General features: G+C 46.2%; 1 protein-coding gene across 1 annotated transcript; it reads right to left on the reverse strand.

The window, feature by feature from the left end:
* Positions 1-106: 106 nt before the first annotated feature.
* On the reverse strand, positions 107-23,073 carry LOC117542399 (alcohol dehydrogenase 1). Its single transcript, XM_034210057.1, has 9 exons — positions 22,965-23,073; positions 21,892-21,993; positions 5,916-6,057; positions 5,690-5,777; positions 5,164-5,383; positions 4,485-4,745; positions 853-985; positions 332-470; positions 107-256 (listed from the first exon to the last, which is right to left on the reverse strand). The coding sequence occupies exons 1-9, from the start codon at positions 22,980-22,982 to the stop codon at positions 223-225; spliced, it is 1,137 nt and encodes a 378-aa protein (XP_034065948.1). The 5' UTR covers positions 22,983-23,073; the 3' UTR covers positions 107-222.
* Between the last annotated feature and the right edge of the window lie 1,200 nt (positions 23,074-24,273).

The following is a 24,273-nucleotide window of genomic DNA, read 5'->3' on the forward strand; positions in this document are numbered from 1 at the left end:
TGTGTATGAATATTGTGTCAAGATCCCTAAAAAGGAATTACCCAATTACCCTCTGTTGCTTATGGATTACTTCAATACCATATATGCGAAAAAAGACAAGAGAAAATAAATGTCAATAATATGATTTTTATTCAATCTCAAGTAGTGATTTGATTATAGTTTTTTGGGCTGCAGGTCATTACATGATTTGTGTGTACATTTAGTGAAAGCAACATAGTTTTCTTATTGTGGAGAGACACTCAGGACTGTCCGGATGCTGTGGAGCGAAAAAAACAAAATTAGAGGTAAATCCTGAAGGATTGCAAAAGTACAGAAATAAGTGTAAACCTACCATTTGCCTTGCTTCATCAGTTCAATGGCATCATTGACCTGGGCCAGGGTCATGTTGTGGGTGATGAACTCATCCAGCTTCACCTTCTTGTCCAGGTAGCCTTTGACCATCTGAGGCACGCCATCCTTACTCTTAAATCCTGAGCCATAGAGAACAAACACATTTGGAAGCACATTTGATCTTGTCTCAATAGTAATAATGGCTGAACGATTGCGTTATCAAGTATGAAGCCATATGAGAACTATCACAGCACAGGTAGTGGAGATTAAATGAGGGGATTTAATTTCCAGTAATTCTACCGGCTAATAACAGCCCATACAAACAAGAAAAGCCTTGGTTACCTGTCAACAAGAAAATGATTCAGGCCTTACCAATGGTAATTTGACTCACTGGCTCACATTACTTTATTACTATTAAGACACACCCTCTAGAGATGAACAACCAATCAAAAATCAATGTGATAGTGACAGTAGTGTCAATAGTTAGTCGGGATGGTCATATTTGATGGACAGGCGTCTGACCTCCAAACAGAGAACCCTTCCATGTGCGTCCAGCGATGAGCTGAATGGGTCGGGCAGCAACGTCGTACAAGTCTGTCCAGCCAACCAGAACGCTGACACCCCAACCTTTCACACAAGACTCCAAAGCATTGCGCTAGAACAAGAAACACAGATTATGATATTGTAAACCTAGTCATATTAGCACTGGTAGAGCCCTCTACTGGAATCTATTGGCTAAACCAGGGGTGGGGAACCTCCGGCCCCCGGGCCGTATACGGCCCGCGAGACCATTTGGTACGGCCCTCAAGGTAATTTATAAACACACGCAAAAAAGAAAAATGTGTAAGAAATCTAGACCGCAAAAAAATTAAACAAGCGAGTGCCTGTTTTTCCTGGCCAAGGTCAGGGTCCTTGAACACAACACGAGCCTAACGTGTCATCACGTGGTATACAGTATGTCTCGTCTGACAGGGGTGCAAATCTGACGGAGAGCACCAGAACGGCTCCGGGCCGGGACTTCACAAATTGCAGTACCCATAAGGAGCCGTACACATGCCGCATGTCTTTAGTTGTTAGCCCAGTGGCGATCTGTTCATCTGTCATACTGATCATACAGTCAATAACTTTGTTGTTATTAGCATCTGGTTAGCTAGCTATGCTGATTGATTGATTGATTGAAAAGTTTATTAACAGCTTGTATATTGGGTACAGTACAGTACAGCTCAAAACATACAATTGTTAAGGGGATGCAGACCAGAGAAAGACTTTCGTCTTGTTTACATCAGGGTCCCCCATTTCCAATTCATCATGTCATTTAAGACATATAAGACATATTTGACATACAGATGGCTTATTTACAATTTACATACAGGTGGTTTTTTACATACAGATTGCTTATTTACAATTTTCATTTTAGATTTCGTTCTAATACATCCTAACCGGACATTTAAGACATACCAAGTCTACAGATATACAGTTAGTAACAGAGTCTAAAATGCGAGTATATACATAGATGGGGGGGGGAAGCTGTCCATTGAACGACAGGTTGAGATTTGTACCATTACCGGGGCCAGTTTTGCAATGCTCTCCCCCGAAGGTGCTCTTTAAGAGAGCTAACGAATATAAGAAGCTTTTTCTACTACCAGTGAGGTAAAGGCACATCTTTATATGATCATTATAGTTATAACAAAAATAAGAGAATAAAGTAAACAGGTATAAAATACTATATGACAGTAAAAAAAAGTTGTTATTAACAGTGTTGGGACTAACACGTTACAAAGTAACGCGTTACTGTAACGCCGTAATTTTTGGCAGTAACTAGTAGGCTACTCTAACGCATTGCTTTTTAAATTCAGTAACTCAGTTACCGTTACTACATGGTGCGTTACTCCGTTACTGCGTTAGTTTTTTTATATAGTCTACAGCCAGGCGAACAGAGATGAGAACTGTAGGCTACTTAAGTACAGTACTTGAGTAAATGTACTTTAATACTTCCTGCGTCACATGCGGAGACGGGCTGTGGACGTGTTTGTGTTGTTTACTAACAAGACTATCGAATGGCGGCGGCGGAGCCCAAGTCTAGTTTCTCCACCTGGAGATATTCTCACTATTTCACTTTTGTCGAGCACAAAGAAAATAAAGTTTCTGTTAAATGTAAGTTGTGCCCTCCTGGCGGGTCAAAGAGCCTATCTACTGCCCAAACCAGTAATTCAAATCTCTTAAAACATCTGCAAAAACAACATGCGACATGGGACGAAGCTAGTAACTAAGACCGGCACAGACCCAGACTCAGCCGACGCCACTCCACCTCCACCTAAGCAACAGCGGTTGGATTTTAACCAAGGGACTGCTAGCCAGGGAAAAGTCGATAAAGCCATTGCACGGTATGTTGTAGAACACATGCAGGCTATTGCTACAGTGGAGTCACCCGCTTTCAGGGAGCTAGTTAGCATGATACCATGTCCGGGCGGCACACGGCATATGGGACGGAACACTTTTTCCAACTACCTGGAGAAAGAATATACAAAAATGGAAAGCCAGCTAATATCGATGCAATCCAGATTGCATATAATGCATGTCAAGTTGATCAACAGATTGTATTATTCTCCAATGTAATAACAGTACTGAAATGAAGGCTATAAGGGCATTAATGGGAGCCCTTTTTTTAAGTAACTAAAAAGTTACTTTTTACAGTAACGCATTACTTTTTGGTGTAAGTAATCAGTTGCAATGAAGTAACTAGTAATGGTAACTAGTTACTGGTTTTCAGTAACTAGCACAACACTGGTTATTAATAAACAAGAATACAGTTTGAAAGGGGAGTGATTTGTAAAATATCCATAAAGAAAAATAAATCTGCTTACAGTTCTGTTTCATCTGGGTGTTGAGAGATGTATCCATAGAGCTCCTAATGTTTCTCTCAAAGTGCACCAGATTGATGCTTTTAACTTCAACATTTAAAAAATAAATCTTCCCGGGGAAGCATGCCCCTGGACCCCCCTAGAGGAGGTTAGGTCCCCCCCAACTGAAATCATGTGCACATGGATAGGAAACTAAATACATTTACACACATCTTGTGTGTCTATAAGCGAGTCATGGTAAGATATCTGGATTAAGAGGTTGCTTTTTCTTTGCACAGCATGAAAGAAAGGCCAAATTAATGAATTTTAGCATTTTTAAGCAGAGGTCAATAATTTGAATGGCCCTCGGAGGATGTTGAAAAAATTGAAATGGCCCTTGAGAGGAAAAAGGTTCCCCACCCCTGGGCTAAACTCTTCAGCAAGCAGTGAAAGACAAAAAAGCTTCGTTATAGCTCACACAGGACTGGCACACCAGTGGACTGTATCCCAATGATTGAAAGTCCTGTCCAGGTAGTTTGTTTCTAAACTCGGTTGAGCCATGGCCTAACCTTGTAAATGTCTAAAAAACAAGTTGTAAACACTCTTCACTGTGGCAGCTTGTATGGCATCACTGATTATATGAGTGGGTGTGTGAATGGGTAAAAGTTGTCATGGTGGTCGAAAGACTAGAAAGGCACAATATAAAAGCAAGTCCAGTTACCATTGTGGGGAAGAGACATTCACCACTTGGCATTATCTCAGGAATGGCTCAAGTTGGCCACTAACTGATCTATCTTACACTCTAATGGTGGCATCAACCTGCATTGGGGAGGGGATTTAGCCTGCTCTTCCGGCACCAGCATTTGGGTTAGGGAACCCTAACCACTTGACCCTGAACTGGGGGATGGTACAATTTTTGGCCACCATCAACCATCTTTTTCTGCATATAACAGCATGACCGAACACTGCTCCTGTCACCCTCTTTCCAAAAAAGGAGGGATGAAACAAGGCAAGGGCTAAAGCCTCTTTCTTGGCCATGGCATGAACCATCATATCATGGTTTGATGACTGCATCTACCAGGGTCATGTGAAGCTGTTAAGTAACTGCGAGAAACGGGTGTTGCGTATGTTGATGAACAGATCCCCTTCCTCTTCCTAATCCCAAGCAAGTTTGCTTCACCACCTTCAGGGAAGCGCTCAGCAGGCTTTGCAGTCCAGTGTCTTCTGAACATTGAAAAAAGCTCGGCAGTAGTTAGAAAACTTTAATATAACAAGCTTTTGTCAATGAATGTACATATATTTGATGTGCCTCACCATGACTCCAACATTCCCGACACATTCCAGGGAGAAGTCCACTCCTCCGTCAGTCATCTCAAACAGAACTTGGCTGATGGGTTTACTGTGATCCTTGGGGTTCACAAAGTCGGTCGCCCCGAACACCTTGGCCTTCTCAGCCTTCTCTGGATTGATGTCAACAGCGATGATCCTCTTGGCTCCTGCAGCCTTGCATCCCATAACTGCAGCCAAACCCACGGCTCCCAGGCCGAACACAGCACATGTAGAGCCTGGTTCCACCTAAATGTACCAGACTTTGTCAACACTGTTTTACTGATTTATTTCTTAAAACCGTATAAATGGGCATCATTGATTACATTGAGGTGTACCCAGGTGACACAGCAGAGAAGACAGCTAGTTGCTAGCAACATTATACGGCACCCATCTGTCATTCAAAGTAGCCGCCGCCCTCATAATGCCCATGGACAAATGTCCTGAACAGGGAAATTAGCTATAGATACAGTAACTATACACATTTTTTGTACCAGGTTGTAAGCATGTTTATTTCTCCTGTAAATGTAGGCATGTTAACATCAGGGGCAAAGAGACTTTTGGTAGCAATTCGACGAGATTCAGTTTTTGGTACTTATGTATTCGCTTCTCTGCTCAGCCCCAGAGAATTCTTCTTAGATTTGCCCCCAACAATCAAAATACATACCTTAGCAGTATTAACTGCTGCTCCATATCCTGTAGATATTCCACAGCCAAGGAGACAGACTTTGTCCAGAGGGGCAGCAGGGTCGATCTTAGCCACAGCCATCTGGTTAACCACAGTGTACTCAGAGAAAGTGCTGGTCCCCATAAACTGCAGCACCTTCTTGCCCTTGCAGGTAAACCTGGAGTCTTCGACTGACATCACATCATAACGATCAGCAGCCCTGAATAGAGAATTTCTTAAAATGAAAATACAACCTGAGACTAAATGTTTTCATGGAACCTGTTCTATCAGTGTGGAACAAAACGTTTTTTCACATGAGCAAAGTGACCGATAGTATAAAAACCAAAGACCCAAACGGTGTCATCTGCACACAACAACTAAAGACGCGTTACTGACATAGTGACCAATAAGCCATATGTAGATACATACTGCATGCAATGTTAATATTCCTGAAATGGGTCTGCAACCTTATGACTACCTCCTGAATTTATAAAGTAAAGACATAAGAAGATAGAGATGAGCTCACCATCCTTTCTCACACTGGTTGGTTTTGGGACTCTTACAGAAGCGACATTCTCTGCACTGGGAGATGAACAGAGGAATGACCTTGTCTCCTGTAATTCAAAAACAATTGGTAGTCCAAAAATATGCCTTAGTGTTGATGATAACATTTCTGCAAAAACTTCCAATGGAGAAAAAAACACAAGCTGGTGGACAAATTAAGGTTGTTGAGGTTGTTCGCTTTAACTGACCTGTTTTAAATTCAGTGACTCCAGGCCCGACACTCTCTACGATGCCGGCTCCCTCATGGCCGAGGACTGCTGGGAAGCCATCTTTATGCATACTCTCAAACAGATGGTACAGGTCGGTGTGGCACACACCTGTTGCCACAATCTGGCCAGAGACAATTAAAAAAATGTGCTTTCCAAAACCAACAGTGATATGAAATGAATTACATTGTGTGTTTATCTGAACCAACAACATTAACATGTCTGGCTATCTTAACTGAAATAGAAACCAATTAAGTTTAGCTTCTATTTCAGTTAAGCTAGTCAAGTAGCTTTACGTTAGCTAATAACATTTTGCAGGGTTACAACGTTTTGTAAAATTGAACTAGCTGTTAACCTAATGTTACATTACTAATGCTCATGTCGAACATAATATCATGTTGAAACCTTAAATGTTTCATAAATGGAATTAATGGTGTGTTTATCTGTGCCAGACTAAGATTGGTTCAAAATACCTCATGAAAGAACAACAAAGAAGTGAGGATACCCAGCCCGGAGGAAGCCGGGGGGTCCTTCTAGAGCCAGGCCCAGAAGGAGGACTCGTCAGCGAGCGTCTGGTGGCTGGGCTTGCCGGGCACAGCCCGAAAAGGCAATGTGGGCAACACCTCCGCCTCTCCATCCCGCGGGCCCACCACCTACGGGAAACACCGATGGTGTCGGGTGCGCTGCCAGAAGGGTGGCAGTGAAAGCAGAGGGTTTCGACGGACCAGACCCGGGCGACAGAAGCTGGCTTTGGGGACGTGGAACGTCACCTCTCTGGGGGGGAAGGAGCCGGAGCTTGTGCGGGAGGTGGAGTGTTACCAGCTGGATCTGGTTGGGCTCACCTTTACGCACAGCGTCGGCTCTGGAACCTTACTTCTGGATAGGGGTTGGACTATATTCTTCTCCGGAGTTGCTCAAGGTGTGAGGCGCCGGGCGGGTGTGGGGATACTCACAAATCCCCGGTTGGGTGCTTCGTTGTTGGAGTTTACCCCAGTGGACGAGAGGGTCGCCTCCCTACGCCTGCGGGTTATGGGGGGGGGGGAACTCTGACTGTTGTATGTGCTTATGCACCAAACAGCAGTTCAGAGTATACGGCCTTCTTGGAGTCCCTGGAAAGAGTCTTGTATGGGGCTCCTGAAGGGGACTCTTTAATCTTGCTGGGAGACTTCAACGCACATGTGGGCAATGATGGAGACACTTGGAGGGGCGTGATTGGGAGGAACGGCCCCCCTGATCTGAACCGGAGTGGTGGTTTGTTACTGGACTTCTGTGCTAGTCATGGATTGGCCATAACAAACACCATGTTCGAACATAAGGATGCTCATAAGTGTACGTGGTACCAGAGCACCCTAGGCAGAAGGTCCATGATCGATTTCGTTATCGTATCATTGGACCTGAGGCCGTATGGTTTGGACACTCGGGTAAAGAGAGGGGCGGAGTTGTCAACTGATCACCATCTGGTGGTGAGTTGGGTCGAGTGGCGGGGGAAGCCTCTGGATAGACCTGGTAAGCCCAAACGTGTAGTTCGGGTGAACTGGGAACGTCTGGAGGAGGCCCAAGTTCAGGAGGCCTTCAACTCACACCTCCGGCGGAGCTTTTCGGACATTCCTGTGGAGGTTGGGGACATTGAACCATAGTCGTCGGTGTTCAAAACCTCTATTGCCGAAGCCGCGGCGGGGAGCTGTGGTCTCAAGGTCTTAGGTGCCTCAAGGGGCGGTAACCCTCGAACCTCCTGGTGGACACCGGTGGTCAGGGAAGCCATCCGACTGAAGAAGGAGGCCTTCAGGGATTTGCTATCCCGGGGGACTCCCGAGGCAGTTGCAAGGTACCGACAGACCCGAAGGGCAGCAGCCTCAGCTGTGGCCGAGGCAAAGCAGCGGGTGTGGGAGAAGTTCGGAGAAGACATGGAAAAGGACTTTCGGGCGGCACCAAAGTTGTTCTGGAAAACTGTCCGACACCTCAGGAGGGGGAAGCAGGGAACCATCCAAACTGTGTACAGTAAGGATGGGACGTTGTTGACCTCAACTGATGGAGTGTTAGGGCATTGGAAGGAACACTTTGAGGAACTCCTGAACCCGACAACTCCGCTGGAAGTCGGAAACAATACCGAAGGAGTGGCAGACCGGGGTGGTGGTTCCCCTTTTCAAAAAGGGGGATCAGAGGGTGTGTGCCAATTACAGAGGCATCACACTACTCAGCCTCCCCGGGAAAGTTTACTCTAAGGTACTCGAAAGGAGGGTCAGGCCGATTGTCGAACCTCAGATTGAGGAGGAACAATGCGGATTCCGTCCTGGTCGTGTAACGATGGATCAGCTGTTTACTCTCGCAAGGATCCTGGAGGAGGCCTGGGAGTACGCTTATCCGGTCTACATGTGTTTTGTAGACTTGGAGAAGGCGTATGACCGAGTTCCCAGGGAGTTACTGTGGGAGGTGCTGCGGGAGTATGGGGTGAGGGGTCTCTACTCAGGGCCATCCAATCTCTGTACTCCCAAAGCGGGAGCTGTGTCCGGGTCCTCGGCTGTAAGTCGGACCCATTTCCGGTGAGGGTTGGCCTCCGCCAGGGCTGCACTTTGTCACCAATCCTGTTTGTAATATACATGGATCGGATTTTGAGGCGTAGTCGTGGGGGAGGGGGTCTGCAGTTTGGTGGACTAAGGATTGCACCACTGCTTTTAGCAGATGATGTGGTTATAATGGCTTCATCGGTCTGCGATCTTCAGCACTCACTGAATCTGTTCGCAACCGAGCAGGGCTGGACTGGCCATCTGGCATACCGGGCATTTTCCCGGTGGGCCGACGTGCCTTTTGGGCCTTTTTTTTTTTCTGAAGTCCCGACCCATAAGACGGGTAGATTGGGTAGATTGGCCCTCTGTTTAAATGTTTTTAGTAATTGACACTGGGCCGGCCCAATCAAATCTTTAATCACCTCCCCCTTTGGGCCGCTCGGTGTGCATCATTATATCACGCCCCCAGGAGGTGAGCCGGCCGTTGAAGCCAAACTGCCTTTTTTTCGAGAAAAAATAGTTAGAAATGGAAAAGGCGAAGACGAAGGCCAAGCGAAAAGGGGGAGCAGAAAAATTGCGGGCAAGAAAAAAGCAGGCCCTTCGTGCTGATGCTGCCGCTTGTGTCAAAATAACCGACATATTTAGTACAGGTGCAGGTCCATCTTCAGCACCCGTGGCCGATATTGGTGGTGAGGAAGATGATGAGAGGAAGAGAGATCAGCGTGAGTGGGGAGAGGGAGGAGAACTCGCGGGTAGCAGATATGGCCTTTTTTGGGCCGTTTTCTCATTGGGATACCCAGGCCGTGGGACACCATATTAGGTTAAGGGACAACCAGGGCAGTTTGGTGTCCACTACCAGTGTACGACTCCTGAAGTGGGATGCTGCCATGGTGGGTGCGTGTATCGGACCCTCGGTGGCGCTATAGTCATGGGGGGGGGGGGGGGGGGGGGGGGGGGGGGGCAAGGGGGTGTCCACACATCAATATGGTGTCCTACTTCCCGTGGGGGGGTGTCCACAGATCAATATGGCATCCCACTTCCCATGTAGGGGTGTCCACAGATCAATATGGCATCCCACTTACCATGTAGGGGTGTCCATACATCAATATGGTGTCCCACTTCCCGTGGGGGGGGTGTCCATCCATCAATATGGCATCCCACTTCCCATGTATGGGTGTCCACAGATCAATATGGCATCCCACTTCCCATGTAGGGGTGTCCACAGATCAATATGGGATCCCACTTCCGGGTGTCCATACATCAATATGAGGTCCCACTTCCCATGAATGGTATACACCAATCAATATGGGGTCCCACTTCCGGGTGTCCATACATCAATATGGGGTCCCACTTCCCATGAGGTTGAGATCTGTTTAAAGGTCTTTGGAAAGGGCTAAAGAGATGATTTTTCACAGGATGCCTCTAAATAGGGCCCAGATCAGGAATCTGAAGTATGGAAACTTAAATCCACCCAGAATTTTTTTTTCAATAAAATGTCAAATTACTCACATAATCCTGACTGCCGCGAAGAGTCTGAGAGGCTAGTGCTGAAGAAGAGAGGTCAAATTGAAAAAAATTCAAAACATGTGCTTGGCGCTCCGAGCCTTTGAGAGTGTGTTGTTTAACTTGTGTGGAACCCGCTTGCAAAATATGGGGACCCTGCGACCTCCGAGAAGGTCAAAACTGAGGTCAGAGGTCACGTTGTAATGCCGTATGGTGCCCTTTACGGCACAAAGGAAGGTCCGACCGCTTTGAGCTTGCTCTCATTAGAAACGGCTCGGAGAGAAGATGCAGATTGATGCCTCTGCTGCTCCTAATGTCAAAGGTTACGGCTTGAAATGTAACAAAGCTCCAAAGGTCAAAGGTCACCTGTGGATGGTATACGCTACTGTTTTTGCCACTTAGGAAGGTCCGACCGCTAACATTCGTTAGCCTACAAGCTAGTAAGCTGGCTTTTTTTAGGTTTTCCCTGGCAAGTTAAAATATAGCTTAATGGGACTCTGATTGACTCTCATTGAAAGAATGTCATTATTTTGTTAACCACCATTCATGAACAATTACTGTCAGCTGGCAGCTTGTTTTGTTTAGTTTATTTACTTATTTGGTTATAAGGGCAACAGTGGTATTTTGGGACCTGAAACAAATGTTTATAGTCAGCTTTTTGTAGTAGTTTTGATTGACAATATATGAATAATATAGAAATAAATATAAAATGGAGGCACACATGTAGTTTTGACCATTAACTGTGTGGTATTGTTATGTCAATGCCTATTTGTATGGACCTCTATCAGGGAATCCATTAATTCTGTATCATTGTGTTGAGCCAGGTAGCATCCCCAGAGGAGGAGAGTGTCAGCGAGAGTGAGGAGAGCAAAGAGCAGGAGGACATAGATTACTTTGCCCGCCCCGAGCCATCTATGTTACAGATGTTTTTAGAACAGCACCCACAACAACATACCAGAAATACAGTTGTGCAGAAGGTATTCACCTGTAAAGATGACACCAGTAGAAAGTGGCTTACATATTGCAAGGGACGTCATATGTTGTTTTGTTTTGTATGTCTGGCATTTGGGAAGAGGACTGACACTGGAACATTTATAACTGGAATGTCAGATTGGAGGCACGCACACCAGCGTACAGAGGAGCACGAAAAGAGCATTATACATTCAACCTGTGCTCAAGCTTTTTTCTTACGGTGCTCTAAAGCAGACATCGAAAGCATGTTTGCTGGCAGTCAGATGTCTGCTCATAGGGAACAGGTCCGAAAGAGACGTCAGGTTTTGGAGCGTGTGGTGGATGTGGTGAAAGAGCTTAGGAAGAGGGGGCTAAGCTACAGGCAGGTGGAGAATGAGGGAGCATATATGCTAGTTTACAACACGTGGACCACGGTAACTTTTTGGAGCTCATCCTTTTATTAGGAAAGTATGATTTCTGCTTAAAAGAGCATCCTTTTTGACTCTCCCAAAGCCCCCCAACTACATGCAAACAGACACACACACACACACACACACACACACACACACAAACTCCTACCCCGAGGAATGGACGCTGGACATAGTGCCCCTCTCCACAACAAGCATTCATTTGAGTTATTTCAGTCTAGTATATAAGTTACTTTGTGTGTACAGTATATATATATATATACAGTATATATATCTTGCTAGTTGTGTACTTTTGTAATTTATGTGGGCATACCCCCCCAGACCCCCCTATTAGTGCTCGGTCACTGTTCGCTTTGTGAGAGGGTTTAAAGGTCTAATGTCTAATGATTGATAGTTACACATACTTGTGGTATGTATTAGTTTTGTTTGCCCCTGGTACGTAAAAAGGATAATAATAGCGTTTTTTAAATTAGACTGAGTTATTCTTCTTGTCAGGAACCGCTACTATTCGTTTGTTTTATGGATTTGGGCCGGTCTGGGTCTAAATGCCAGGGCCGATTTGCTGTCCCAGTCCAGCCCTGCAACCGAGTGTGAAGCGGCTGGGATGAGGATCAGCACGTCCAAATCTGAGGCCATGGTTCTCAGCAGGAAACCGATGGACTGTCCACTCCAAGTAGGTAATGAGTCCTTACCCCAAGTGAAGGAGTTCAAGTATCTCGGAGTCTTGTTCTCGAGTGAGGGAACAATGGAGTGTGAGATGGGCCGGAGAATCGGAGCAGCGGGAGCGGTACTGCAGTCGCTTTACCGCACCGTTGTGACGAAAAGGGAGCTGAGCCAGAAGGCAAAGCTCTCTGTCTACCGGGCCATTTTCGTTCCTACCCTCACCTATGGTCATGAAGGATGGGTCATGACCGAAAGAACGAGATCGCGGATACAAGCGGTCGAGATGGGTTTTCTCCGCAGGGTGGCTGGTGTCTCCCTTAGGGATAAGGTGAGAAGTTCGGTCATCCGGAAGGGACTCGGAGTTGAACCGCTCCTCCTTCGCGTCGAAAGGAGCCAGTTGAGGTGGTTCGGGCACCCAGTTAAGATGCCACCTTGGCGCCTCCCCAGGGAGGTGTTCCAGGCACGTCCAGCTGGGAAGAGACCAAGGGGTAGACCTAGGACCAGGTGGAGGGATTATATCTCTTCGCTGGCCTGGGAGCGCCTTGGGATCCCCCAGTCAGAGCTGGTTGATGTGGCCAGAGAAAGGAAAGTTTGGGGCTCTCTGCTGGAACTGCTACCCCTGCGACCCGACCACGGATAAGCGGGAGAAGATGGATGGATGGATGGTTTATCTGTGCTAACAACAATAACATGACTAGCTAGTTCAACTGAGGTATAAGCTAAGCTTACTTGGCCTTACTTCAGTTAAACCCGCCAAGGATCATTACTTTAGCTAACAACATTTTGTAGAGTTACAGGTTTTGTGCAAGCAAAGTGTTAGCTATTAAGCTAATTTCACCTTATTCATGTTCATGTCTAAAATAATAGCATGTTTAAATCTGAAATGATTCATGTTTTTCTTATATTTAGAAAAGAAACCCTTAAAGGTCACCTATTATGCAAAATCCACTTTTTCATGTCTTATACATAAATATGTGTCCCTTCTGTGTTAAGAGAATCGGAAAGTAGTCTCTGTTTCAGGGTTTCCGCTAGGATTTTTTCTCGCCGGTCAAATGTCCGGGCAGAATTTATTTTACAGGACAAATTTGAAACTTACCGGTCATATTTCAATAATAATAGTAAGAGTTGTGTAGCAGAGTTTCCGTTAGCAGGTCATTACCGGACTATGAGCAGATATGCTTCAGTTTAAAACTCAGTTAATGGGCTCATTTTTATATTGCTTCAGTCTATCATCGTAACAGATCGAAAAATTCAGATCCATTTTTCAATAAATGATTCCACAAACAACAAACAACATAATTATTACATTCAAACAAACTACTTGTAGTAGATAACGTACATTATTCAAAAGTTTACATTAACTTTGAATAATAACACGGGAGAAACGGATCATCTCTTTTCCCCTCTCCCTCCCTCTCTCTCCTGACAGCCCGTCAGTTTCTCATGCAGCTAAACAGAGGGCGGGGCTTCAGGTGATTATGCAGAGCTGCTTGTCTCGGTCTGACTCAGCAGCTGATCTGATCTCTCTCTCGCGTGTCCGGTTATACTTCACTCGCGTTTATGTCCATATCGATCAGATCCAGCTCTCCTGATCGTTCTTTATAGAGAGCACCGATCAAACTATTAAGAGTGAATATCGGCCGATAATGACCGGTGGCCGATCTATCGGAGCCTTCCTAATTATTACCAGACATTTTGACCGGCAGGTTTTGAATTTACCGGTTTTTAATATATTTTACCAGCTAAAAACCGGTAATTACCGGCTAACGGAAACCCTGCTCTGTTTGTCCTGATCCATCTATATAAAAACCTGTCTGAAAATCAGCTGATCAGATTTTGGCCACCGGCTCGAAATACACTTTTTGTTATATTCCATGGAATGCTCTTAACATCCCGATAGCAATGAATATCTTAAGTGCTTTGACAAAAAATCCATAAAAAAATTTCATCTGTGGAAGCCTTAGTACTGTAAAAAGCACGACCAATCATTTTAGCCGGCCCGGCTAAAATAACTGGATGGCCTACCTGCCTGTCAGCCTTCCATCTGTGCACAAACTTATCTCGTGCCCTCATTGGTCATGTGCGCGTTCGTGTGTGTTGGAGGAGGGGCTCTGTAAGGAAGTGGCAGATTTTTTCCGGCTGTGTATTTTCAAATTCTCGCGCACTCCTGGGCCCCGTCTCAGGTAGACTATTTTCATTTCCTCGCTCCTCGGTCCTCTGTCTCACCGGAAGTTGATTTGTCTGCGCCATCTTGAGTAGCGTCCCATGGCTCTTATTTCTGCCGGAGGACCGAGTATCGAGGAGCGAGGAGCGATAATGAAGGAGCGATAACCGAGGAACCACCAGACCATCCTCCGATGAAATCCTCAGATACTAGCCCCGCCCCTTACTGTGTATCGCTCACTGATTGGACGATGCAGCGCATTCTCTGATCTGATGCTTCTTGACATGAGAGCCGTTTCCCAGCGGAGTGAAGAAAATACATGAAACTCACGGGACTCACTCCTCAGTTTATACCGTGTTTTGTTTCAATTCATGTATAATTTAGTTACAAATATGTGATATACCTGAACAACAAAGTGGTCAAAAATCATTTTATTCATTTATTGGAAACATTTTCATGATCGCTTTTTTCGTTTTACATTTTCATTTATTGTCATTTCCATTCAGTCAGTCATTAAGTGCTATTAAAATGTTAATATGCTACATATCCACAAAAACAAACAAAGTGTGCAATCCAATGAATGTTAATCTAACTGGGTTTTGATAGATAACATATCTCTTTTTCTTCTCTCAATTATTGTATTTCTATTGTGCACTCTAATCAATATTAATCCAACTATTGTTCGTTTATAGCCTACATTTTAAGAATGGCGTTTATTTTTTTAGAATGAGTTCTTATTTTATTTTATTTATTGGGGTCTACAACAGATGATACAAATGTTTGTGTCAGTAAATGTGTGGCGGCGGTGTTTGTGAAAATAACGGGGACAGAGCTGCTGTCAGACGAACAGCTGTGCCGCATCATCACAAACGGACGCCGCTTCACGTGACGCTCCGGAGGAAAGGACGTCCCATTGCTCTTAAAACTAATTTCCCTGCTTCTCGTGGTTTCCTTAGAGGCTTCTCAATACTCAAATTTCCCCTCCTCGACTCCTCGGTCCTCTGGTAGTGACCCGGAAATGAATTTCAGCGCGCCATTTTGAAGGACATCTCATTTCTCTAAATGCACACTGAGGAACGAGGATCGAGCGTCGAGGAGGCTCTCTGGAGGAGCTATAACCGAGGATACACTGATGGTTCCTTCCAGGGTCGGCGTCATGGGGGGTCATTCGCGGGCCATGCCCCCCCAAATGAGTCACTGTGCCCCCCCCAACGCAGGGTGGGCAAGCCTTGCCACTTTGCCGTTTTTTTCTTTTTTTAATCATATAAGTGAAAACGTTTCCACTAAAGGTTTTTTGTGTGAAATACATCAGAAATAAAGAATACAAATATAAAACACAGCCTGAGGTGTGCTCACTGCTGCTCTCTGATTGGTGTGTTGCTTGACCAATGACCCCCAACCTTTTTTTTGTTATCATTACGTGGCTGTGTGTTTAGATGAAAGCCCAGTGGCGATCTGTTCATCTGTTATACTGATTATACAGTAAAGCCATCAAAAATAATATGATATACAGTACAGTACAAGTACATGGGTCTCTGTGTTTCATTTAAGCTCGGCTCTGTGTGTGTGTGTGGCACGAGCGCATTTTGTGAGTTCGCGAGCGGTAACGTGGAATGTTGTTAGCATCTGGTTAGCTAGCTATGCTAACGGATATAAAGGGCTGTTCTATTTCGTATATGGCTTCGCCCTCTAATCGCTATTGGGTTATCCCTCTGCGCCCCCGCTCAGCACTGAAACACTTGTAGTCCACGCCCACCCGCCAGGTGGGCCCCACTCTCGGGCCTCCTTCCGGTATAAATAGGAAGGGTTCCCGGCAATCTGCTCCCTCTTTTCTTCAGCAACCAGCAGTTTACTGAAGCACGAGAAAAGCAAGATCATGAGCAACAAAGAGTGTGTCCGTATGTGTCCTTCGTGCAATACGGGGTACATTATGAGCTATGATTTGCACCCGATATGCGCAGCCTGTCTGGGGCCAGAGCACGCGGACGCGGCTCTCAGCCAGAAGGTCGCATGTCCTCACTGTGTGCGTCTCCCTTCATCCGACAGGAAGCGAAGGGCGGACGCTCTAGCTGCTGCGGGTGAGGAAGACGTCTGGGGGGGGCAGGAGCCCATCCAGAACAGAGACAGCCTGTTTCTGGAGGCGAGTGGGGGGCAGGAGTCGGACGACTCCTACCCCGCTTCCCTCCATGGCTCACCATGCGGCTCTCCCCTTCCCCCTCTTCCCCGGACGGGGGAGACAGGGTCGGAGTGAGAGTAAGAGGTGGCGGTCGAGCACGTGGTCCCCTTCTCCGTGGCCACGGCGCTACCGGCATTGGGGGGCATCATGCTGGAGCTGCCGGAAATAATCGGCAAGGCAGCGGCATGCAGAGGTCTCCCCGTTCCCCGAGTACGGGAGAGGATGGCTCTGGATGACATGGCGGGAGTGTTTTCCCGGGTTCAGACGGGCAGGACTGATCCGATCTGGCCGCGCTTCCCCGCCATTAGGCGTTACCAGGAAGGTGCAGCGGCGAACCCGAGGAGCTTAAGGGCTCCAGTGGCCACCTTTGTCCCCTTCATCAAGGTGGAGGGGTTCACGGACGAGGTTTTTCCAACCACCCCCGCTCTGGAACCGAGCTTAACGGCGTTTTTCGGGGTTAGACAGGCCAACTTGGTCGCCGGACGGCGCCCTATGTTGGCCGACCCCAAGGACCAGTATGTCGCCCACCAGGCTGACCGGGCGCACCAGTGTGCGATCCAGGCGTCGGCAGCGGCGAATAATATTGCATTGCTGACCAACTCGGTGGTGACGTTGGTCGAACGGTCCACCACCGTGGCTCCAGAGGAGGCGGAGGAGATCGCTAAGGCGGCCAGCACGGCGCTCACGCTGTGCGCAGCCGTGGCGGTGTCCCAGGCGAGGATCACAGCCTGGATGACACAGATCCAGCGCCACCTCTGGTTACAGCAGGCAGCGGTCACAGAGCCAGCCAGGAAGGTGTTACTGGACGCTCCGATCAGCTCGGACGGGCTGTTCGGGCCCCAGTTCCTGGCCATGGTGGATTACATGAAGGCGGCATCGGAGCAGGCGGAGGATATCCGCCAGCACGTCGGCTGGCTCCAACCAACGGTGAAGCAGCAGCGGCACCAGCGGCAGCAGCAACAGCCAACCCGGCCACAGCGGCAGACGGACAGACACCAGCAGCAACAGCAGCCGAGGCGTCAGACTCGTCCGTCAGCGGCGGCTGGGGCACCGGCCCGCGCCTCCAGGGCACCGTCCCGCGCCTACGGGCCCCCACCAGAGGCGTTATCTGGAGTGGAATTAAAAACTCAGCCAGCAGCAGAGCGCGCTCTAGCGGCAGCGAGTGGAGAAACGGACAGCTCTCCTCCGGCGTGTCACAACCCACACAGCCCTCTCCGTGACGCAGCTGCGCGGCATTAGCGTCAGCTGGTCACGGGGGGGGGGATTCCCCTGGGTCTCCCCCACAGGTGGAGTCTCCAGAGGTGCTTCATTCACTGCAGAAGCCTGCTGTTTTAACCTATTGGTTTATAAACTGCAGAGCTCGAGGCATTCCTCTGTCCCAGATATGCCTTACACACGGTGATAATAAATCCACGAGCACTGTTATAACGCCTCGTGTGGACAGCATACACACACCTCTCATCCTCTGGGCGTGTACGTGCCTCATGATGAGAGACAGAGTGGAATGCAGCGTGTGGAAACTCCCTCGCAGCCTTTTTGCTTCACCGGCAGCAGCGGCGAAGGCGTGGCACGTCACCATGACGACCATTACGGCACATCACAGAGAAGCCTCTCCCCCCAGCAGTTCCATGGGATACAAGAAACACTCCCGTTATCCCAGGAACAGTGTTATTCCCGGCGAATTTAACCGAGGGGCTCGCAGAACGCAGCAGCCGTGGTATGCGAGGAGTATGGAGACTCAGACCGGTGTCACGCACACTGGCGCCTCAGTGGGATTTGGCTTTGGTGTTACGTGCACTAAAGAAAAACCCCATTTGAACCTGATCAGGTTCCCCTTAACTGTATTCAGCCAAAGTAGTACTGCTTTTGGCTCTATCAGAGGAAAGGGTGATCTGTCTGCTCTCCCGGTGGCTCCGTCATGTCTCCGGATCCATGGAGATGCAGTTCAGCTGTTTTACGCCCTAACCCGGCTTCATGCCTATAAGGTCATCACAACTCTTTTAGGTCAAGAGTGATCACCCTGGCTAGCTTCTTCCCCCCTCCTTACAGGTCGGAGGAAGAAGCAACATCTCATCTCCTCTGTCCGGTGCGCGCGCTGTCCTGCTATGTGGCGCGCACGGCGGCATTGCGCCGTTCTCAGCGCCTGTTTGTGCATTACAGAGAGCGCTCGATCGGGCAACCTCTGTCTACACAACGGCTGTCACACTGGCTGTGTGAGGCTGTGTCACAGGCATATGTCTCCTCTGGGGTGGAGCCCCCGGAGAATATCAAAGCGCACTCAACCAGAGGAATTTCCTCCTCCTCGGTGTTGCGCAGAGGAATGTCAGTGGAAGATATTTGCACGACTGCATCTTGGTCTTCCCCCTGTTCATTTATTCAATTTGATTTGAGGGATGTCTCCCTTTCCTCTCTGACACGCCCTGTACTGGGTGTCCTGTCAGAGTGAGTGACGTCAGGGATCCAGCTGTGCGCCTCTCTCCTGCCTCGCGGCACACAGAGAGCGGCCCTTTTTCCCCTCGTAGGAGAGGGATGTCCCCCTTCCTCTGACACACTTCGTACGGAGTGCCTGGTCAGAGTGAGTGACGTCAGGGATCCAGCTGAGCGCTCTCCTACCTGGCTGACACGGAGAGAGCGGCTGTTCCCCCTCTATGATCGCAGGACAAGGTGGGACCTTCGTCTCTACTTTCTCACAGCGGTCGGTATGTATTGTTCCCAGCCTTCACCCCGTCAGGAAAATAGGTATGTTTTGCTATGTTCCAGGGACGGGGATGTGCCATTACGCATGGCACAACAGGCAGGGGGGTGTTATTAAGCAGGTATGTCTGTGCTTCTAGTGCTGGACGGACCCAGTGGGGCGCAGACTACATCATGCTTTGCCCTTAACCCAATAGCGATAGCCTTAGAGGGCGAAGCCATATACGAAATAGAACTGAGGTTACCTACTGTAACTCAGCTTCTATGAGTATTGGTGCAGCCCTCTAAGCGCTGGGCCCCACTGGCTCTACGAATAGCTGAAGAAAAGTTATATTGTATGGGAGCAGATTGCCGGGCACCCTTCCTATTTATACCGGAAGGAGGCCCGAGGGTGGGGCCCACCTGGCGGGTGGGCGTGGACTACAAGTGTTTCAGTGCTGCGCGGGGGCGCAGAGGGATAACCCAATAGCGATAGCCTTAAAGGGCTGCGCCAATACTCATAGAAGCTGGGTTACAGTAGGTAACCTCAGTTTCTACACCAAGGTGGAGGAGAGTCCTCTCCTGTCAGACTGTGAGGATCGTATAACCTCAGCTCAGTGAGGTAAGGACTCTCTCAGTGTTTAGATAGTTCACTTTAGTGTAAGTTATCTCAGTGGGTCTCAAACGGTTTGGTCACCATTTATGTAAGTATTTTCGAGGAATACCTTTATATGATCATTATAGTTATTAAAGAGAGAATAAATGAAAAACGGGTATGAAATACTATAGGACAGTAACACAAGAATACAGTTTAAAAGGGGAATGATTAGTAAAATATCCATAAAGAAAAAGTAAATCTGTGTACAGTTCTGTTTCATATGGATGCTGAGTGTAGGCTATAGATCTCTTCATGTTGCTTTCAAAGTGCACCAGATTGATGCATTTAACTTCAATATTTTAAAAATAATCTTCCCGGGGGAGCATGCCCCCAGACCCTCCTAGAGGAGGTTAGGTCCACCTCCACCTAAAACATGTTCACATGGATAGGATACTAAATACATTTGCACACTTTTTATATGGTGGCCTATGTCCATATCAAATCAAATCAAGTTTTATTTATATAGCACATTTTTCAACGATTTTTGGTCGAGCCAAAGTGCTGTACATATAATAAAAAAATAACCTACAGTAAAGACACTTTACAGCAAATACAACAGCACAGTTTGTGCAGAATATCAGTATGAGAAAACGACACCCTCTGTCCTTATATGTTTCTGTTTTGATGGTCGTGCCACAACCGTGCATGTATGCACAAGTCATAGGTGCGCTATACAATAGCACTACACCCCTGCAATGTGTGTGAAAGACAATAGACTTTACAGCATGTTTTTTGAAATTGAAGTTGCGTTGGTGTTTGTGTGTTGGTTGTTGACGGCAGTGTGTGCCCCCCCTTGGTAAATGATTGCCCCCCCATTCGATTTGTTCTAGAGCCGACCCTGGTTCCTCCACTGCTCCTCCGCGGATGCATTTCCGGGAACGGTGGAGTCGTGATGTACGGCCGGACTTATCTCAGCCAATGACAGCTCTGCGTGCATCCCCTGGATATGATTTTAGAAACTGCTTTCATCGCGACGCGATGTTTACAGAGAGAACAGCTGTGAGGTTCGTGCAGAAAGCAGAGCAGTGTGTATAATAGATATCACTCATAACAGGCCTACTCTCTTTATTTGCTTTAGTTTAGTAGATAACTACAAACAAAGAGTCGATATTTTTCTAAGACCATTTATTGCTTCACATAATAAAATACACAACGGCTGTATCCTGATTATGCTTTAGGAGCTGTAGGTGTGAGTGGTACAGTGTGTAGGTGTGTGTGTTGTAGATGCGGCGGACAGACGGGTTTCAATTGGTCTGCTTACTTTTAATACTTGTAAATACAACTTTTGGCCCGTAATTTCAATTCCCCATTTCAGTGACCAGAGAGAGAGGGGGGGGGGATATATCCAGTCTCTGATTGTGTTACGTTATTATGTGTGCTCTCATACTTTAAATTGTATATATATAAGTCGTCATGAACACATCTGTCCATCAGACAGAGGGCTACTGTGCCTCCTGTCATCATTAATGGACGTCTCTTTAAAATGAGGAGTTCTCATTTCTCTAACTGCTGCTTCCCCTCCTCTCTCCTCGGTTCCCCTCCTCAGTCCTCCGCTCGCATCTCCTGTGGGCGGGACTAAGTCTCGAGGATAGGAGTCGAGGAGGGGAAATTGAGAAGCCTCTCTTGCGTCCCTCCATGCTTCCCTGGTGGGAGGACTAAACGCAGGGAAACGAGCAAGTGAGGGAAGCAAGGATTTCATTTAACCGACCTGAGACTGGGCCCAGCTGGTTTCTCCAAAATTACCTACCCCACCTTTAAGCCAATAACCATCCAAGGTAACACCTTATCACTTAAATCTCCTCCTAGACCACCATTGTATTTTTTTGTAAACCAATCATCTCTCAGAGGGACGTAGCCAGCAGCAGCTCATTAGCATTAAAGCTACAGACACAGAATCAGCACTTTTGAAACAGAGTGGTATATGGCATGCTACAATGATCTGTTTGGTATTACGAGCCAAACACTTCAGAGACATGATTTGTATGTATCTGAGACCTATGATATATTGTTGCAAAAGTGTATAAGAGGGGACCTTTAATATTGAAAATAACATGTCATTGAAATTGTTTGAGAAATATATACATCAGTTTATTTCTAGTAAAACAGCATCTAACCTGTTTACTTGTATTAGTTTACAACTAGCCTTACCCAGGATAGAATGGTGTTGATGAAATGCAGCCAATGCGCTGTGTATGAATGAGTAAGGTCTGTGCTGTGTAGATGGTAAGTGTCTCTCACCTTGATGCGGACCTCGTTGGCCTTGGGCGGAGCTACTTCAATCTCCTCCATCACCAAAGGCTTGTTGGGCTCCCAGGCCACTGCTGCCTTGCACTTGATGACCTGCAGCACAGTGATACCAGCATGAACTCTCCCATACTGGGTGCTGCCTGTTTGCAATAAGGATTTATGGCAGTTTACGGACACCCTTAAAGCACTGCACCCATGCATTGTTGAGGATTATATGAAATCTTACTTCCCTCTGTAATATATTTCAAGGTTAACACTCATCTAGAGGCAACAAGTAGATGTATATGCCACCATGCTAATGATCATCATTGCTTACATTATCAAGGGATTTGACATATCCGCTGAACTTTCTTTATTACATTACATTATAAGTGTATTAATCTCTCTGATACAGTTGCTCCTGAAAAAGCAAACGTCACATGACATCAAACAGTTCAAAGACCACATAATTATTTGGCAGTATTTTGATACAAGCATAACAATTATGTGTTTGGTGAAGTATCACTTAGTGAAACAGCTGTTAACACACTTGGTAAATAAAATGTCCCCTTGGTAACGTTTTTTTTTTCTTCCACTGTCCACATCCAATAAATCCTTGGGTTTCCATCATGATCTTGTTTGGCTTCATACCCTCTAATCCTTGCCAATATCCACAGTTGCGCAAATATGTCTGGATAGTTTCAGACTGTGACATATCAGACGAGTAAATGCAATATCAGGGGCAGAGGGTACAGAAAGAGAAATACAGTATATAATTCATTTAACATAGTGTTCGCAGTAAAAAAAACTCATTCTAAGTCGGTTTGAATAAAGTAAACATGTATGTGAAAAGACAATTACATTAACACTGCACATGATGTTATTGAAGCACACTGAAAGAAGTTTCCAGGTATCAGTTTGGTATAATCTAACCATCCAGATAATAATATCTTTATGATCATTACAATCTTAAAATGATTCTCAATAATAGCCTCAGTATGTGGTTACAGCACATGCAACCTTACTTCAATACATGTCTTTTCAGTAGTAAATAACAGTACTCCATGATTTAATATTGTACTTACCTTTCCAGCTGTAGCCATTTCTCAGTGTCAGAAAGTTTGGAGTAGAGAAAGAAACACTGCCTGACTGGAGAGTGAGGAAGAGAGAACCTGGATTTGAGTTTTAAACAACGCTGCCAGAAAAAACTGTTGCACAAACATTAAGATGGGCGGGGACTAATCGTAAAGTAAGGCACACAATATGAATCCAACTGAATTTAAAAGTGTGTTTATAAGTGTTGCTCTTGGCAAGGCAAGGAAAGGCAAGGCAAGTTTATTTATATAGTACCTTTCAACACAAGGCAATTCAAAGTGCTTTACAAAAATGAAAGACATTAAGAAAATGGCATTTAAAAACAGTCATTAAAAAGTAAAGATAATAAAATAAACATTAAAATAAAAAAATACATGAATAAAGTGACAGTGCAGTTTATGGAATAGTTCAATTAAAAGCAGCGGCAAAAAGAAAAGTCTTCAGCCTGGATTTAAAAGTAGTCAGAGTTGCAGCGGACCTGCAGGTTTCTGGGAGTTTGTTCCAGATATTTGGAGCATAATAACTGAACGCTGCTTTACCATGTTTAGTTCTGACTCTGGGGACAGAAAGCTGACCAGTCCCTGAAGACCTGAGAGATCTGGATGGTTCATAATTTAGCAGGAGGTCAGAAATGTATTTTGGGCCTAAACCATTCAATGCTTTATAAACCATCAGCAGTATCTTAAGTTAATATACGACATTACTGTAATGGTCAGATCAAATCTGAAATTAGACTTGCTTCACAGCAGCTCCATTTGCAACATTAATAAGGACAACATAACAAAAAAGACCCTTTGCATTTGAGCTGTGATTTAACTCTGTGTCTTTACTGTTAGGATTGACTGCGGTGCACAAAGGAGTGCTTCAGTTTGACTTTATTAAAACGAGGGACTCTGTATCTCCGATAATATTTCAATAATTCATATTCTCTGTTCAGCACATGGTTTGGGTCTGAGATGATGTTGTTGGACAGCCTCACTAGGTTATTATGGTATGCTGACTCATAAAGTCTCTGAAAGGGTTGACCAACAATCTTTGAGCAGATTTTCCGCTGGTGGAGCAGTTTTGATTTGAAAGCAGTCGACAAACACTTGTACCAAGTAGTATTGCAATACTGTAGAATCATTACACCCATATTTGTAGGAAAGTACCTGCTTGTTTTTTTTCAGTATGAATTAAAATGGGGACTGTATGGGAGTCAGACGGTGAGCCAAAGAGTATTTCCTCTGTTTTCCTGGTGTTAATCTCAAGAGCATGTTATCAGTCCACCCAACCACCTGATTTACACCCTGTTGGTGC

This window comes from Gymnodraco acuticeps, unplaced genomic scaffold, assembly GCF_902827175.1.
Source record: "Gymnodraco acuticeps unplaced genomic scaffold, fGymAcu1.1, whole genome shotgun sequence".
Classification (NCBI taxonomy): domain Eukaryota; kingdom Metazoa; phylum Chordata; class Actinopteri; order Perciformes; family Bathydraconidae; genus Gymnodraco; species Gymnodraco acuticeps.